Here is a 19,113-nt window from a genome sequence, read left to right as displayed (position 1 = left end):
ATTGCTAGCTATAATTTTTTTTGTTGTTGAAAAAAGGAATTTTGTTTTTAACTGCAAAAGTCTTGGGTTTCTCATACAATTTACTTGTGAGAATTGGAGATACAGTAAATTCCTTTAAAGTAGACTTTTTATTTCGTTTTTCTCTTTGTTATTTACATATTTCATAGTGGTATTTGGTTATTGCAGAGTCTGTCAATGTATTTAAAACATATTTCAGTAATTAGTAAAAAAATTCTTTAACACTTTCACTTTAGTGTACACAGCAACAGATTTATTCACAGGCTCATAGGTATGAACTTTAGTATCTGCTTCTTTGTTGTTCAGTCATTAAGTGCCTGCCATCATTGATTTTAATATCTTTTTATTTCTTTTCTGAATTTTGCATCACTAGCTTACAAGCTTCATTGTAGTGCTGACTCAAACAATTACACATGTGGTAAGCTTTAGTTGTATGGCATGATGCAAATGATAATTTGAATTTATTTAATAGTTCTTTAAGTAGTAAGTAGAATGTATAACCTATAATAAATTCATATTTTCTAGAAGCTTTAGATTGAAGTCAGATGAGTTTTATGGTACTGTAGGTATAGTGGATCATATAACTACATATTTTAGCTAGAAATTGGAATGGTTGGAGAACTGATAGTATCACATCTGAATTGAATGCTAATTTTATCTGCCCTTGTGCTTAAGTACTTCTAAGCCATTTAATCTCATTTAGTTTTCACAATAGTCCACTTACACAGGAATTTTGATTACTGTTTAGTAGATGGTATAAGAGAGGGTTAGAGAAATAGCTTTACTAAGGTGACATTGTTATGTGAGTGGTATAGTAGAGTCTGAATCTAGGAAGTATTATGAAATCTTTCAAAAAATAAACTAGCTTTTATGTAGCATGTATTTAAACTTTTATATAACTTAAAACATCATAAGTTTCAGTTTTTACTCACAAACAGTCTCTTAGAACTTTTGTGCCTTTTTTCATCAATGAACTAGAAATAGTAGAAGTTGAGGTGGTTTGATACAAAAGTGAAATTAAATTTTAATTAGAGGGAATAGGTCAAAGAATCAGAATTTAGTGGAGGGGTTAGTTACTATAGAGTTCTGTTTTGTTTTTGTTGGTTATGGGGGCTAAACTCTGGGCCTGGGCGCTTTCCCTCAGTTCTTCAGCTCAAGGCTGGCACCCTACCACTTGAGCCATAGTACCACTTCTGGCTTTTTTCTGCTTATGTGATACTGAGAAATTGAACCCAGGGCCTCATGCATGGGAGGCAAGCACTATACAGTTTTATTTTGTGTAGTTACAGAGAAAATTATATCATAGTATTTCAGAGTTTAAGATGATTAATTTTAGAAGACTTAAAGTAGTTCTAAATGAGGTTGTATTGTTTGTATGGGCTTCCATGAAGATGAATTTGTTGACTGTTTGTACTGGATCACATACTTCCTTTATGACTGTTTTTCTGGGTATTTAAAACTTGTTAGATAAGGTTAATACTAGTTTTTCAATAGATATAAAATATTTATAATAATAAATACTATTTAGTAGATGAGGTGATATCATTACTTTTATCATTCTTTATCTTATTATATAGCATTTGTAATAATTTGTCCATATTTATAAGTATCTTTCAATAATGGGAAATGTAATTCTTTTACCTCCTATCTGTTCCTAATCTAATTTTTCTTTTGCTTATTCCTTTTCCAATTACTCTAAATTATCTGTCCTTTTTTATTCTTAACATATTTTGTAATCCAGCTCAATTTGAATACCCATTCTTGAATGTACATCTTCCTTCCTAGAATCTAGTCCTATCTGTAGCACTATCAAGACATGGCCTTTTTCGTTCCCACTGTCTCATCCTAGTATTAGCTTAGAGAGTAAATTCTATACACTAATCAATAAAATTCTTGTTGAATGAAGCAATGAATGAATATGTTCAAATATGTCAAGTTTTAAATAAATGGTTATTTTATTCCTAAATATTTCATTCATTAGACTGAATGGATGTCCAATTTGTCAAAAATAATACTTAAGAATATGTCAACTTCTGTAATTTATAAGATTGGAGGTATGTCTCAGGTTGTAGATTGCCAGACAAGTAAGCAAAAGCTTCAGATTCTGAGTTTTAGTCCTATATGTGACTTGGTCAATACATAGTATAAGAATATCATTCTATTGTTCTCCTTGTACTTTTGTATCCCTTTACATACAGTGGCATTTGCTAAGGACAGTGATAACCTTTGCTCATTTGACATAATGCAACAAGTTATATTTGCTGATAAGTCAATTTTCTTAATTCACGTTTTTACTTCACAAAGTACTTTAGATCTCACATATTTCTCTGTTCAATATTTTTAAAATATTCCTTCCATCATTTCAACAGAGCATACTGTAGGTTATACATATTACATATGTTCTGTATTGACCACCTCTCTCCATTTTTTAGTTGTGTGTCCTGAATTCCATTTAGTATTTACATGCTGTAGTTTGTTATTGTAGATTTGAAAGCACTCTTTTTCATCTTTATGAAAATTGGATTTTTTGGTCATTTTTGAAATTGTATAGCTCTAAAATTTTAGGTCAAAAAAGTATTATGCCTGAAGATTAGAATTTTAAAATCATATTTTATTGTATAGGTGATGTACAGAGGGGTTACAGTTATATAAGTAAGGTTATGGGTACATTTCTTGTTAAATTTCTAATAGTAGCTATGTATTTTTCTTAGTTGTATTTTTGGTATTGTTTATTATGTTATAAGTAACCATTCATACTATTTCTAGTTCTTGTTTCTTTCTGTTTTCAGCTGGTTGGTGGAGAATTTGATTTGGAGATGAACTTTATTATTCAGGATGCTGAAAGTATAACATGTATGACAGAACTTTTGGAACACTGTGATGTAACATGTCAGGCAGAAATATGGAGCATGTTTACAGCCATTCTACGAAAAAGTGTTCGGAATTTACAGACTAGCACAGAAGTTGGGCTAATTGAACAAGTATTGCTGAAAATGAGTGCTGTAGATGACATGATAGCAGGTATGTGACTATCTGATAGGAAAGTATCATTGAACTATTAAAAAACTTGATAGTATTCACAGGTAATATAGATTTGTTGATTTTATCTTAATTTAAAATATGTAGAAATATGTGGGAAATTTGTCTTTTATATTAATGGAACACCTGCAGAATAAAAGAAGAGAAATATAATGATCATATTAGACAAACATACTTACCATATTTGCCTCGCTAAATCTTAAAAAAATATCATTACTGTGCAGTAAGCATTGTGAAGACCATCAGAAAAATATGAAGTATTTTTATGTACTATATAATTAAATCTTTACATAGTTAAAATGTCACAACACATGTTTTAGTTCTGTGTAATGGATGAGCCCTTTACCAAATTATCCCACTTTCATGGTATTCAGTATGCCATGTATGGAATTATGACAGATGACAGGAGGTTCTAAAAGCATGGTGTGTCTTTGGAAGTTTTTATTTTAGCTTATTATTGTTTGGGAGAAACTTCTATATTAAAATGAGCACTATTATGGAATAGAACATAAATTTTGCACGAAATTTCAGATAAAATGTTATGTTTTCTTGGTTAATAGTTTATTTCCAATAACAACTTTGAGATCTGCGATTTGTCATCACCAACCCTTTGTCTTTCACACCAATGTCTTTCTGTGGTTACATACAGTTCAGTGGGAATATGTTTAATGATGATCCTCGAGCAGCAGTTAACTCAAGAAATAAATAATTGTACCTGATACTTAAGAAATAGATGAACTCTTGAAATTATTAAAAATTATATCAAAAGCTACTTATGCTGAGATTCTCAATTTATAAAAGTCAACATTTTAATATATGAACTTATTTTCTGATGAGTCATATTTTTTTCTTTATGAGTATAAGATCATTTCTAATTGCTTTCACAGTGGCAGATAGCTCTATTGAACATGCTTTGGCATTCTTTATCATGGTTAGTAGTAGATAATATTTTGATGAAAAACGAGACTCAGACTTAAATTTTTAAGTATCTTTTTGATAATTCTGTAGCTACTGTAGTCTCCCCTGTCATAAAGTGGATGCCACTTTGCACTAACCTGGTACAGTTTAGAAAAGAATACAGAATTACATGCCTATTTTAATTACTAGAATTAATTCCTGAGAATTGGGATTTAATGACAGTGAGTATAGTAACAAAAATTCATATTTTGACATTTTTTACACTATGCAGCTCCCTACTTCTTTTATTCTTTCTGTGTAGTATTGGTAGTGGTAACAGAATTTTTTCTTTTTGTTAATTTAAACATTTCCTTCCCAAAGAGCCTGATGGTAGAAGAATCTGTAAAAAGAGAATGAGCATCAGAAAACAATCTGTACCTTAATTTTATTTTAGAGAATTCAACATTTACATGTCATACTAAAATTTGAATACCAAGACACTACTAAGTTTTCATCTCTTTACTAAAGTATGTTAAGTTCAGAGAGGCACTTTTAATTTAATGCCGTAGACTTATTACTATAAGACAGTTAAATATTTAATCGATCAGGATTTCATAGTTACAATATTTATTTATATTAAAAAAATCTTGTCCAAGCTGTTTGCTGGTGGATCATACCTATAATCTTTGCCACTCAGGAGGCTGAGATCTAATGTTGCAGTTCAAAACTAGCCGTGGCAGCAAAGTCTGTGAAACTTTTATCTCCAATTACCCACCTGAAAACCGGAAGTGAAGCTGTGAATCAGAGTGATAGAGGTCTAGCCCTGAGCACAAAAACTAAGGCACAGAGCTCAGGCCCCAAGTTCTAGTCTTATGATTGACCCTGTCTCCTCAAAAAAAAATCTTGTATATGTTTTCATGTACAATGAAAATATAAGGAATTAAAAATTTGAAATTACAAATTTCTCACTTTTTGTCACATATATTCTACATGTTACATATAGAAACTTGGCTTTTTAAAAAAGTATCCTCATATAAGTATTTAAGGAATTTTTGATGATGGTTGCTATTTCACTAATTGCTTAGTCTTAATTTTTATCTAAAATTCTTATAAATAATATCAAAATTTGTATTTACTACATTTTCATACAGTTTTATTACTGAAGTGATCAAATATTTTGTTTCATTAAAAGATCATATTCAATTGTGCACAACATAGAGATCATTTTCTTGTTTTGGTATTAAGGATCAATTAATTATTTATTGTTTTAAAAACAATACCTAAAAATGTCAAAATAACTTGTGACATTAGATAATAAAAATCTTATAACAACTTATTATTTCACATTACCCCTATCTAACTTTACGTATGTGTGCATTTTAAGTATATTATATGTGTACATTGGTTTGTATTAACATGTATAGTATATTTAATTCCTAGTGCTTTAGAAAGTAGAGAAATGAAGTATAAATATTTACATGTTTAATTTCTTATAAATAATATAGAACAAGATATTAATCACAGTGTATAGAGAAAGTGACTAGAGGACAAGAGATTAAATGTTTTTTTTTTTTAGTATTTGGTGAGCTGATGTTTTCAGTATGTATACAGAAAATATTCAAATTTGTATAATGGATATTTCTAGTAATGTATTAAATCATACTTCTCCTTATAGATTAATGGGTAATAATGGGAGTTCTGGAGCCATATTGCCTGTTTGAATATTGACTTTACTGCTTGCTCTGTTTTTGTTTTTGGACAATTTGATTAAAATATGTGTCACAATTTACTCATTTTTAAAAGAGGATATTTATGGTATTTAAGTTTATTATGAGGATTTATGACTTTGACACATACTGATCACTTAGAATAATGCCTAATATGTTAATACTATTTTGAGTATTCAAAATAGTTTCTAAGCTGAGGGATATTTTAAAGAGCATATTCTATTAAGACCAGATAATTATGATAAAAATTTCAAGTTTCAGCTTTTCACTTGAAAATAACAATTTGTAGTATTATCTTTTTGTCTCTTTCAATATTTTAGTTTGAACTTTTTTGCATAATGTGTCTGGAAACTCTTAATTGGAATTACAATTCAAAAGGACATTTAGATTTTATGTATATATATATGATATATATGTAGGTATATATATGATATATATGTAGGTATATATATATATGATATATATATATGTAGGTATATAATATATATGTAGGTATATGATATATATGTAGGTATATATGATATATATGTAGGTATATATATATCATATATATATATATATGGCACTTGATAATATTGGCTTCTTAAAAATGTTTATAGCTTGTCATATACTATTCTTTAATAGAGTAGAGAATAACTTTATTTTCCTTTGAAGATCTTCTAGTTGATATGTTGGGGGTTCTTGCCAGCTACAGCATCACTGTTAAGGAGTTGAAGCTTTTGTTCAGCATGCTTCGAGGAGAGAGTGGAATATGGGTAAGCTATGTTCAGAAGGAGAAGAATCAGTATCAGTGAATTCATTCTTAAAATTTCAGCAGTTTGTCTCTAGAGAGCTATATATTGAATTGGTAGAGGAGTTTATTTTCTTTTTAAACCATTAAGTAAATAATTAATTTTTTTCTAGTTAGAAAACAGTCCAGTGATTATAAAGTGTTATGTTAAATATTATTTGTATATTTTTATGATGACATTTTTTTCTTTCGTTATTTTCTTAGCCAAGACATGCAGTTAAATTATTGTCGGTTCTTAATCAGATGCCACAAAGACATGGCCCTGATACTTTTTTCAATTTCCCTGGTTGCAGTGCTGCGGTAAGTTTTAATTCCATGTGTTAATATTATAATTGCTTTTGACCTTTATGTCAGACAGCTTCTATCCCTTTTCACCTCTGATTTATTTTGTTTTCCTATAGTTTTTGTAGATAATCATGTAAGTAAAATTATATGCTATATAGTATATTGCTACTCTTTTTGAGACAAGGTCTGCTTTGTAACTCAGGCTGTCTTCCTAGCTCAGTCTTTTATGCTTTTCTTCCTCCACTTATGATAACCCTTTTGAGATTGTCCCCAATTATAGCTTTTATCAGTACTTTATTCTGAATAGTATTGCATTTTATGGCTATATCTTATTATTCATCTGCTAGTTAGTAGACATTTGGGATTTTAGGTTTCAGCTATTGTAAATAAAGCTGCAGTGAACATTTAATGTACATTTCTTCCTGTGGACATAAGTTTTCTTATCTTTTGGTTAAAAAGCTGAATGACATTGCTGAGTTTTATTGAGAATATATTTACTTTCATGAGAAACTGTCAAATTATTCTTTATCAGGTTTTACATTTCCATCAACAGTGTGAGTCTCAGTTGAGTTGTATCCTGGACAGTGGCAGTCTTTTTTTTTTTTTTTTTTTTTTTACTGATTATGTAGTGGTACTTCATTGTAGTTTTATAGTTTTGTCATAACTTAGGATGTTAAGTATTTTTCATGTGTTTATTGTTCATTGTAATTGTCTCTTTTTTTTGCAATTTTTGTATTCCAATCTTCTGCCAAGGCCAGTACAAAATGGTTATGTCTTTAAGGTACCTTAAGAGTTTATTCAACACATTTGTCAAATAATTTCTTCCTATCTATGATATATCTATTATTTTAACATTATTTCTTCAACTATAACAGATTTTACTGGTAAAATCTAATTAAAATTAATTCTTTCTCTTATGGAATGTGCTTTTATATCCTAAGAAATCAATATTAAACCTAAGTCACAACTTTGTGTTTTTAATGTGTTTATTAGCAATTCTTAGTTTTAGCACTTATATTTAGTTCTGTTTCCTTTGTGTTACTTATATTCACATTTTGTGTGATAAAGTTGGAGGTTAAATTTTATTTGTTTGCATATCCAGTTTTTGCAATACCTATCTATTGAAGAGACAGTTCTTTTCACTTCAAGTTACTGGATACCTTTCCTCAAATTAATTGAATTTAGATTGATCTAGTTTTTCGCATTGCCCTGTATTTCTATCCTTATGCCAAAGTCATATTTTATTTCTTATTGTGGCTGTGCAATTAGGTAGTATAAATACTTAAACTTTACTTTTAACTTAAAATAGTTTTGGTTATTGTAGGATGGCTGCCATTGTATACATTGTTGGATGAACTCATTCAATTTTGTTAAAAAATCCGGCTGAGATTTTGATTGTGTTAAGTCTAGAACAATTTAGAAAACATAGTTTACCTTAACATTATTGAATCTCCCAGTTTTTGAACACATAGTTTAATTTTATTTAGGTTTTTCAGTGTTTTTTAGTTTTCAACATAAAACTTGAAGGGCAGATCATCTCAACTTATTTTTTCTACTTCTTTGTTTATCTCACTATTTGATTTTTAATTTAGGGCTATGTAGTCCTGAATATTGAGACTGTTTATGTATACAGTTTCAAGGCAATTGATTGGGAGTTATGAGTGTGCAGCAATGGAGGAAAAGGATGTTTTGGTGTACACCAGTAATAGTGCTGTAAGCAGCCACTTTTGTTGATGTAACATTGATAGTGTTCTTTACAAAAGGCTGAAAAAAAATCTAAACATATGCCAATGTATCTCATGTATGGAAAAGGTAGCATATTCATTAGATGGTATACATAATCCCATATATTCATTTTGCTACTTAATGTCCTCAGTATTTTTCCTATTCATGTTAATACTCAAATGAGGTCGCGTTAATGCTCAAATGAGGTTAGTATTAATTACAATCTTATAGAAGTACCACTGGTAAATGTGGAAAGAAAAGAGAAACCAAGCTAGGATGAACTCCAGGGAAGCTTGAAAGATGAGAGGAATATTAGCCTGGAATTAAGGAATTATGGGGTCTTTTTTGAAAGGAGAATGTTTTGGACAGAAGCAGTGTCTTCTACGAAATGGGAATCTTTTAAGTTAATAGGTGGAACAACTGTTATATTAGGTATACTTTGAGTATACGGTAAGATAGTAGAAGAGAAGAAAATTGAAATAGGTGGAGTCATAGTATGTATGAAGTATTATACAACCTGAGTAAATTTAAATTTTATTCTATATTGAGACAAATTTTAATGTATGGAAGCTTTGTAATATTTTAGAAAGGCCATTATTAACTATATTAAGGATGTGCTTATGGAAAAGATCAATTATAAAATCATAATAGGTATATATATATTTTTTTTTGGGTCCGGTCGTGGGCCTGAACTCTGGGCCTGGGCACTGTCCCTCAGCTCTTCAGCTCAAGGCTAGCGCTCTACCACTTGAGCCACAGCGCCACTTGCGGCTTTTTTTTCTTTTTGCTTATGTGGTACTGAGGAATCAAACCCAGGGCCTCAGGCATGCAAGGCAAGCGCTCTACCACTGAGCCACGATCCCAGCTCCAATAGGTATATTTTTGTAAAGAAATTTGGATATCTTTATAAAAAGATAAATCACTCAGATGTTTCTTGAAAGTGAAATAATCAAGTATATTCTTACTCCTTGGAATAATCAGATCTCACTTTACTGTTATTACCAGCTAAATTCTGTATTATTGCTCTTCTACTGATAAGAGGAATTTGAATATTTTGGGCCTTAAATTTCAGTGGTTAAGTTTCTGAATAACTAACACTATGATTTCCTCTTTTTTATTTCAGTGTTAAGAGAGTTACAAATATTATCAACTGTATTTCAGCACTGATTTGATTAATATTCTCTACCACAGTTTAGGGCTACAAAGACTTAACAATCTTTAAGCGAGAGAAATATTTCTAAAAAGTAGCAATAGTCATACAAAATTAAAAAATATGAGGCATATGTATAAGACATTGAGTATTGATGAAATTGGAGGGGACTTAGGAAAATAGTCTGCAAACCACTGTGTAATCTAGAAATGAAATTTTTTTAATTTAATTTAATTTTATTTGTGAACATACTGTATGAAATTTAATTTGATAACTGTAATTGTAAACTTTATTTAGTCAACAAGCAGTATGTAATAGAATATTTAAATAAGTTAATGGTTTCTATTTTCTTTTCTTTTTTTTTGGTCGGTCGTGGGGCTTGAACTCTGGGCCTGGGCGCTGTCCCTCAGCTCTTCAGCTCAAGGCAAGCGCTCTACCACTTGAGCTACAGCACCACTTCCGGTTTTCTGGTGGTTTTTATTGGAGATAGGAGTCTCACGGTCTCTCCTGCCCGGGCTGGCTTTGAACTGCAATCCTCAGATCTCAGCCTCCTGAGTAGCTAGTATTACAGGCATGAGCCACCAGCGCCTGGCTTCTATTTTCTATTAATCAATTTCTGACTATTTTCTTAATCTGTGAATGCAAGATTTGAACTTAGTGACTTCATATTTTCTTTAGCTGATACTTTTTTTTCATTGCTTTGTAGGCAATTGCATTGCCTCCTATCGCAAAATGGCCTTATCAGAATGGCTTTACGCTGAACACTTGGTTCCGAATGGATCCATTAAATAACATTAATGTTGATAAGGATAAACCTTATCTTTATTGGTGAGTAGTCTGGTTACTTTTGGGACTTTGTCTTTTAAGTAATTTTATTTTATTTTATTACTCTACAGTATGGTCTCAAGACTACTATATATTAGAATATATATTATGAAAGTTTATAAATTTTATTTACTTACTCATTTTACTATTGTGATTAGGTAATTTTTCTTACTTTGTTCCTCCCGATTATAGTGTAAGACTGAGTGTTACAGGCTTTTCTTTTCTAGTTTGCTTCAATCTATACCACTTGTAGGATGCTGAATATTGTGGATGACTGAGGTAGGAGAGACAAAAATCTCCCTCTAGAGTTCATCTATTTTGCCTTTTCAGTTATTAACATATTTAAGCAAAAATAATAGCTATGTGTAAAACTATAACCAAGTGAGTATTTTTGTTTTTGTCAGTCGTGGGGCTTGAACTCTGGACTTGGTGCCATCCCTGCACTCTTCAGGTCAAGGCAAGTGCTCCACTGCTTGACCACAGCACCACTTCCGGTTTTCTAGTGTTTTATTGGAGATAAGAGTTTCACTGACTTTCTTGCCTGGGCTGGCTTTGAACCATGATCCTCAGATCTCAGCCTCCTGAGTAGCTAGGATTACAGACTTGAGCCACAGGTGCCTGGCTCAAGTGAGATATTTAATAGTCATTTAAAATTTATGATTAAAATATATTCTTTTAGCTAAATTAAATGCTTTAGCTTTTTAGTTTAGTTTTTCTTTTAGTTGATTAGCTACATGCCCTAACTTTTTAAATTTGTAAACTATTTTAAAAGGTCAAGCAGGATGAGAGATCAAGTAGTTATTGAAAATATTAACTATATGTAAGTAACTTTTGCACTTATTAATTAAAAACAAAGGAGGAGGCAACAATGCTTGATAAGAAATGTACTCATTACCTTGCTCATGTAACTGTAACTCCTCTGTACAGTATTTTCACAATAAAAAACTTGCTAAAAAAAAAGATGGTCCCCAGGGTATGTTTACTTGATAGATTTTTATTGATCATTAATTTTGATATATTCCTGATATTTAATGTAAAATATTAAAAACTTCTGTGTTCTCATTTAAATTCCTTACCTTTCAGTTTCATAAACTAGTCTATAGAGAATTAAGGTATTTAAATTAATCTGTAGAAAATTAAGTTGTATACTCCACAGAGAATTAAGTTTCTTTTTGAATAAAATATTATTTAATTGGTAGTAAGTATTTTCTTTTTATAAAAGATTGTTGTGTTATTCTCGTATTCATTACAGTTTTCGAACCAGCAAAGGTGTTGGCTATTCTGCTCATTTTGTTGGCAACTGCTTAATAGTCACATCACTGAAGTCCAAAGGAAAAGGTTTTCAGCACTGTGTGAAATATGATTTTCAGCCACGAAAGGTATGTTGAGAGAATTACTTCTGTTGAGAATGATAGAAGTCACCATTTTCTTTGTCTTATTATGGTTTCTGTCTTATTCTCTTTCTTTTCTTTTTTTTATTTAGTTTTATTGTCAAAGTGATGTACAGAGGGGTTACAGTTACATACGTAAGGTAGTGAGTACATTTCTTGTCAAACTTGTTACCCCTTCCCTCATTATTTTCCCAGTTTATCTCCTCCAGACCCTTTACCAAGCTGTACAGTTCATTTCCAACATATTTTCTTGTGAGTATCGCTGTTACATTGGTTCACCCTTTGTCCTTTGTCTCACCATTTTGTTGTTCCTCTCCCCATCCCTAATTCAGCTAAATGTATATACAATACCCAGAGAACCAAAATCAAGTACAGTGACAACAGCGGATAAACCACAGGAATAAAAAAAGTGAAAGAACAAAGAAATCACATAGTACGTTAAAAACTAACAACAAAGAAAAACCTCTTGTTCCATATCTTGGAGTTCATTTTGCTTAGCATCATCTTATATGGTCACATGTAGCATAGATTTCATTGTTTCCCTCATTTGTAATAATTAGTATATGTCTAGGATAGTCCTAGAAGAGGATCACAATAGCTCTCACTTTTTTCTATGACTTTTAATGTTTTTTTTTTGTTCTCTTATCTGCCTTTACTTTTTTTTCTATTTCTGACTTCCATCTTCTGAAAGATTTGTCTTCTGTAAGATTTGTGTTTTGATCTCTGTATTGTCTCCCTCATACTCTTAATTCTTTCTCACTATGACCTGTTCTGTGACATTTTTCAGTAAGTGCTTATTGAATATTTACTGATTGAGTCAAATAGAAAAATCCTTACTTTATATCTTACTCAGGAGTTTTATCTAATCTCATGGTATTCTAATCATATTTTTATTTTCAGAGCTCTACTTTTTTTTGAGTAGCTGCCATCAAGATGTCTTTCTGGCCTGTGTACTTCAGAATATGTAACACTGAATTTACTGTCTATAGTCTCATATCTACTTGTGTTCTGAAATCCACTGCTTCAGAGTTCTACCATCTTGTAACAATTGAGACTTGGTCAGCTTTGCTCTTAACCTTTGTTTGATTAATATATTAGATCAATTTTTTAGTTGCACATAGGAAATACATCTCTCTTTTTTAAGAATATCTTTGCTGCCTTGACTCTTCACATTGTTGTTTTTTCATCTTGATGATTTGTCTCTTATTTCAAACATTTTACATACAAAGGTATAAAATATGAATCTTGGAACAAAAATTCCTTTTGTTTCTGAAGGACTAAGGTATGTTTTATAAATAACTTATATAAAGCAGTTATTTCCCAGTAAAATGAGATTCGTGACGTGTTAGTTAATTAATTGATAGAAGAAGGCATGGGTCTTAGTATGTTAAGTGCTTTTTTGATAGGCAAGGATGCCAAGAACTTTGCGAACAGGATGAAAAGGAGTCATGACTATATATAAAGTACAAATGGTTTGAGATGTTACTAAAGTTTACCAGCCATTTTTTCTGGACACAGTAAGACATTTTTCAAAAGTGAGCCAGTTTTTGGTGTTTTAGTAGAGAATTGGAGAATTATTCATGAACATTAAAAAAGATCTTGTGCTTTTTTGAAAAAGTATTTTTTGCAAATTTTGTGGGAAATTCAGTTACTTAGAATGTCCAGTGCTGATAGAATCTCTTAAATCTTCATTTGGATCATCCATTTTAATACGTAGTATAATTTATTCTGAATGTAGTTATATTTCATATGTGTAATATGTAAGTTTGATATATATTATATATAGAATATATAACAATCACGATGTTTTAATCTATTAAAGTAATAAACTATTTTAATCATTATAGAAGAAGATATTGCAAAGATATATGTTCATATGTAAGCCTAATTTTCTTTGCTTGTATTTTAAGAATAATAAGATAGACATTTGAAGAAATGGTAATAATAATTTGTTCATTTTCTCCTTTCCTTATTTCTTTGCCTCTCCCATTTTTGTACTACTTTATTTACCTCTTCCTTCTCTTTTTTGTTCTTCCTAATTATCTTTCTTCTAACCTTCCTTTTCTTTTTCTTCCTCTAAACTTGAGCATTTTTTTTGTTTAATCAGAACCAGTTTTAGATTTGAGTTGTAGAATTCTTGTGTGTATGTGTGTGTATATGAGTGTGTAGTGTATATGATATAGATAAATAACTCTTTAATAAAGGGCAACCTTTTAACTCCCTGATTTAATAGTGCAGAAAGATTTCTTAGGAGAGATTCCTGTAACCTGTAATCTAGTAATTTTGAATTTTGTTTCCTGAGATTGAAGGCTTTGACATTGTATTTTTGTGGGTCATAGGGCTTGAACTCAGGGCCTGAGCACTTTCCTTGAGCTCTTTTTGCTCAAAGCTAGCATTCTGACACTTTGAGTCAAGGTGCCACTTTTGATTTTCCTGCCTGGGCTGACTTTGAACTGTGATCCTCAGATCTCAGTTTCCTGAGAATACAGGTGTGAGCCACCAGCACCTGCCTGGATTTGGTAATTTCTACTTACTCAAATAATCATAGCTTCAGTGTTATTCACTGTAACTGGTATGACTCAAGAAATAATGTCTTTGCTTAATAATTAAAGACATTTAATATCATTTTCATTTAATATTAGTTAATATATCTCTTAATGGAGTCCAGGTTGAAGCATGTTTTGAAAACTATTATAAAGCTAAAAGATGAAAAAAATTAGAGAAACATGTACCTGTATTGTTTAGATTTATAAGGTAAAATACTTTCCTCAGCTGGGGTTTTCAGCAGAGATAAGAATATAGGCGTTCCCATTTCTATATGTCTAAAGACTAGCTCACTATCCAGGTTCAAGTTTAACTTGGGGGCATATGGTAGTGAAATTGTTAGTCTTTCTCAGAAGAGATTACCTTTTACCAACAGGAATAATGTTTGAGTACTTTTCTATATAAATTTATCAATAAATACAAGACATCTACTATTTATCATAAATCTGTGTATATGTAGAAATTTTTGCTTAAATGGGCACTCATATATTCTATTTAGAAATTAAAAGTTTTCTTGAAAATATTAAAAATTGTGTGTTCTTTGTTACCTAGGCAGCATAAATTATATATGCAATTTTGATTCTGTTATATGCATAAACATTTGTTTTGTGATAATGGGGTTTGAAGTTGTACTTGACAGTCAGGTACTTGATCACTTGAGTGGGTCTTTTTGACCTCATCTTTTTTTAAAATTTTAAGTATATGTTTTTTATTGTACAGAGGAGTTAAAGTTACATGAGCAAGGTAATGAGTCCATTTCCTATCAAGCATTATGACTTTTTCTTAATTTTTGAATACTACCTTGATTTTTGATCAGACTGACCTGGACCACAATCTCCATATTTCTACTTCCCATGCAGCTAGGAAGACAAGTGTGCACCACTACACGTAGATTTTTATTGGTTAAGATAGGGTCTTGGATACTTTTTGTTTGAGCCTGGCATTAAACTTCAGTCCTCCAAAACTGAGCTTTTCAGGTAGTTTAGAATCACATGCAGAACCACTGGGCTAACCTAAAAATATTCTTAATTTATTTGAAGTGCAGTGTTCATGGCTTCTTCCTGACAACTTGGTAATATTTAGAAACATAATTGTTAAGTGACCCCTTTACATGTTTCCTCTTTAGATTTCAATTATAGCCCACTTACCTGTGATTTTCTGATCAAGTGAAAGACACAGTTTGCAATAACTTAAAGATTACTTAAGAGGATACATGTTTTTGGTATTTAAATAGCTAAACTGACCTTTTTAATAATTGAGGTACACAGATGTTCTTGTTGAGTGTCAGTGAACTATTTTCTAAATAGGAATTAATGAAATAAGCAATATTTTAGAAATCCCTAATTACTATTATGGTTTTAATTGGTCAAATAAAAATAGAATAATTAAGTGTCATGTGTAATCTGTGGAATAATATGTATTTCTTTTAATTGTATGTGGGGGAGAGCTAGTCTAATTTAACTTCCAATGGCATGCTTAGTCAAGTATTGTAAATTATCCTTATTGTTTTGTACTTTAGAAAGCTACTTCGATGTTATTAGATTCTTATATGTGGAAAACTTAAGAATATGTAGATTATTACAAAATTTGCATCATTTTATATCAACATTAACACTTAAATTGCTTTTGTTGACAGTATTAAATATAAAATGTCAACTTAAAGTGAACTCAGTGGTTGTTAATAAATATTCATTCATTATTAACTTAAAGTATCTAAATTAGTGGATTTAATAAATTTAGTTGTAGAAATGAAAGCACACAAATCCTGTTATAAATGTTAAAGTGGAAGCCTAGTTTATTCTTTCCCAGCTTATTCTGTTCTTTTATTCTTAATTACAATCATGTTGATTTGTTATTCTTTTATCTGTTTGGCTCATGCATGTCCATTTGGCTAGATCATATATTTCAGGAAAACTGGGCCTGTGGTCTCTCTGGTCAGCCTTGGGCATTTGAAGTGCCTGGCACACAAATGTTACTAAATGAAGGACACAAATGTAGTTGTTCTTGCCACATTATGGCATGGTAGGAAAGAATTATCAGTTTTGTTACTAAATGAAGAACACAAATGTAATTGTTTTTGCCACATTATGTCATAGTAGAAAAGGATGATTAGTTTTGGGAGGAAGGGGTGTATCTCTGATTTATTCATTATATACCATACTTTTATCTTAAAGAAAAGAAATGGAAGAAGGAACATCAGAAAATGCTAATAAATGATCAGTTATCGTTTTTCAAGCATTCTTTTATAGGGTTTTTATAAAGTTTATGGTTGCATCTTAGGCAATAATAGCTCAACATTATATACTAATATTTTAATTATTTTTATTTCAGTGGTATATGATCAGCATTGTCCACATTTACAATCGATGGAGGAACAGTGAAATTAGGTGTTATGTTAATGGACAGCTGGTATCCTATGGTGATATGGCTTGGCATGTTAACACAAATGATGTAAGTTTCTTAATTTAAAGATCTATGTTCTAGTGAATTTAAGTATATGGTTTATTTCTGTCTCATGCATTAAATGAATAATCTGATAGAAATGTAAATTTATTTTCAAAGTTTATTTAACAAGTGAAAAGTTTAAGTCTTAAATCTAGTGTAGTAAAACTGTTATAATTACATGACTAGCTGGGCACTGATACTCACACCTGTAACAAAACTGTACATTGGTACTTCACACCTCACTCCTAGCTACTCAGGAAGCTCAGATCAGTGTATCATTGGTTCAAAACCAGTCCAGTAGGAAAGTCCTTAAAACATTTTATCTCCAATTACCACCAAAAAGCCAGAAATGGAGCTCTGACTTAAGTGGTTGAACACTAATCTTGAGCAAATAAGCTTAGGAACAGTAGGCCATGAGTTCAAGCTCCAGAACCAGCACCCTACTGCCCACCCCCCCAAAAAAAAACTTAGATTTGTGAAGTATTTATGATAATTCTTCAAAAAGTGGAGAAGTCTAGGCAAAAACACATAATTTATGTCATAATATCTTTAGGTTCCATACTTTAAATTATAGGTTAAATTATAATTGTTTAATAAGGAATTCTTATTTTGTACTCCATGCCTCCCTGTTTTTGTTATTTTTTTAAATTTTGTATCTGTCTGTCTGAATGTATGTATATATGTATGTGTGTGTATACTTATACACACACACACATATATATATCTTTCTGTCACTTGATATATGTGTTTATCACAATTTAGGTACAATATCCTGTGAATATGGAGAGAACTAGGAAGTGACTGATTTTGTTATGAAGATGGGTAGGGTTTTAAGGTTTAGAAAGAGTTTTCCTAAGCGTGGCTTCCTAGATGTTTGATCCTCATGATGGAAACAATTGTAATCTCTATGTAAGGCAGCAGGTTAAGTGATCTTTGTTTATTTAATGCTGTATAATGCCTTCGTACAGCATGTATAATGTATCCATGATGGAAAAGTGACATAGAATTTAAAAATTTTGCTCTTTATTTATAGCTAATAGTTGAATGGAATTTCTTTAATTTAAATAAGTGTTAAATGTGAACAATTATGAATCATTAGTTATGCTTTCATAAAATAAGTTTTGATTTCATAGAATAATTACAGGCCCATTGCCTTTAATTAGAAAGTTTAGAAAGTAGTTATGTCTAAAAATAGATGGTTATTTGTTTGCCCAACTTTAAATGTAAATCATTTAACTGATTTTATTTTCTCTACAAATATTTTATATTTTATTGACTCTTCTTATTTACATATTCCATGTCTTAATTGATGTTTTCTTCTGTTATTTCTATGTTTATTTCTATGTGTTCTTATAATGATGAGAACAGGTATCCTTAAGTATTCTGTCACTACAAAATAATAATTTATTTTTGTGTGATTTTTTTTTAAATAGAGCTATGACAAGTGCTTTCTTGGATCTTCAGAAACTGCTGATGCAAATAGGGTATTCTGTGGGCAACTGGGTGCTGTGTATGTATTCAGTGAAGCACTCAACCCTGCACAGATATTTGCAATTCATCAGTTAGGACCTGGTTATAAGGTAAGAATAACTATCTTATTATAGCTTCTGTGTAAATTTTTATTTGTCAGTGTCGTTTAGCATATTATAATATTTAGTGAAAATCTTTATTGTGGTTTAAAACTCTTCTCTATTCTTGAAACTCATTCTAAAAGTGTATTTTTAAACTATTTTATGACCTATTTAATTCTTCAGAATGTTTTCTAACATAATTGACTTTTGCTATCAATTCTGAAAAATAATTTTTTTGTTAAAACTGTATTGTTTCTGGTGTATTTGTACAAAGCTTCTAAGTCCAGCACTGAAGCAAGGTGAGGCGGGAAGGTTGAGCTCATAGTTAGCTAGTGCTATTAGTTGAACCCAGCCTAGGGTCCATCAGGAGAACTTATTTTAGAACAAACAAACATATCCCCAGACCTTTATTATTTAATATGCTACTTAAAATCTCAAATCATGGACTATATGAACTATATCCTGAAATTATGAAAATAGTTAAAGATTTAGAAGGAAAAATAGTATAATGTTATGTGTTATGAAATATTCAATTTTAGCAATTACTTTTGCCTTTCTTTTGCAGTAATAAAGAACTGAGTAGAATATTAAGTATCTTCATTTTATAAAACTCATTTTACTTAGGATGACTTATATTTTTCCTTTTTATTTTAAATCTCTTAAGTCTTTAGGCAAGAAAAGGCATTCACATTTGTGAATTAGATTT

At 30.6% G+C, this 19,113-nt stretch overlaps 1 protein-coding gene across 1 annotated transcript in view; it reads left to right on the top strand.

Annotated features, from left to right (window-relative positions):
• Nbea (neurobeachin) overlaps positions 1-19,113 on the top strand; it is a 546,038-nt gene that overhangs the window by 47,900 nt on the left and 479,025 nt on the right. Inside the window, exons 2-8 of the mRNA XM_013031451.1 lie at positions 2,808-3,039; positions 6,336-6,436; positions 6,676-6,771; positions 10,338-10,459; positions 11,709-11,835; positions 16,723-16,842; positions 18,270-18,416. Coding sequence (XP_012886905.1) covers positions 2,808-3,039; positions 6,336-6,436; positions 6,676-6,771; positions 10,338-10,459; positions 11,709-11,835; positions 16,723-16,842; positions 18,270-18,416 — 945 coding nt within the window. The remainder of the gene's footprint in view (positions 1-2,807; positions 3,040-6,335; positions 6,437-6,675; positions 6,772-10,337; positions 10,460-11,708; positions 11,836-16,722; positions 16,843-18,269; positions 18,417-19,113) is intronic.

This window comes from Dipodomys ordii, unplaced genomic scaffold (assembly GCF_000151885.1).
Source record: "Dipodomys ordii isolate 6190 unplaced genomic scaffold, Dord_2.0 Scaffold140, whole genome shotgun sequence".
Lineage (NCBI taxonomy): Eukaryota > Metazoa > Chordata > Mammalia > Rodentia > Heteromyidae > Dipodomys > Dipodomys ordii.
Note: the sequence above shows the minus strand (reverse complement) of the source record. Positions and strands in the feature narration are given on the sequence as shown.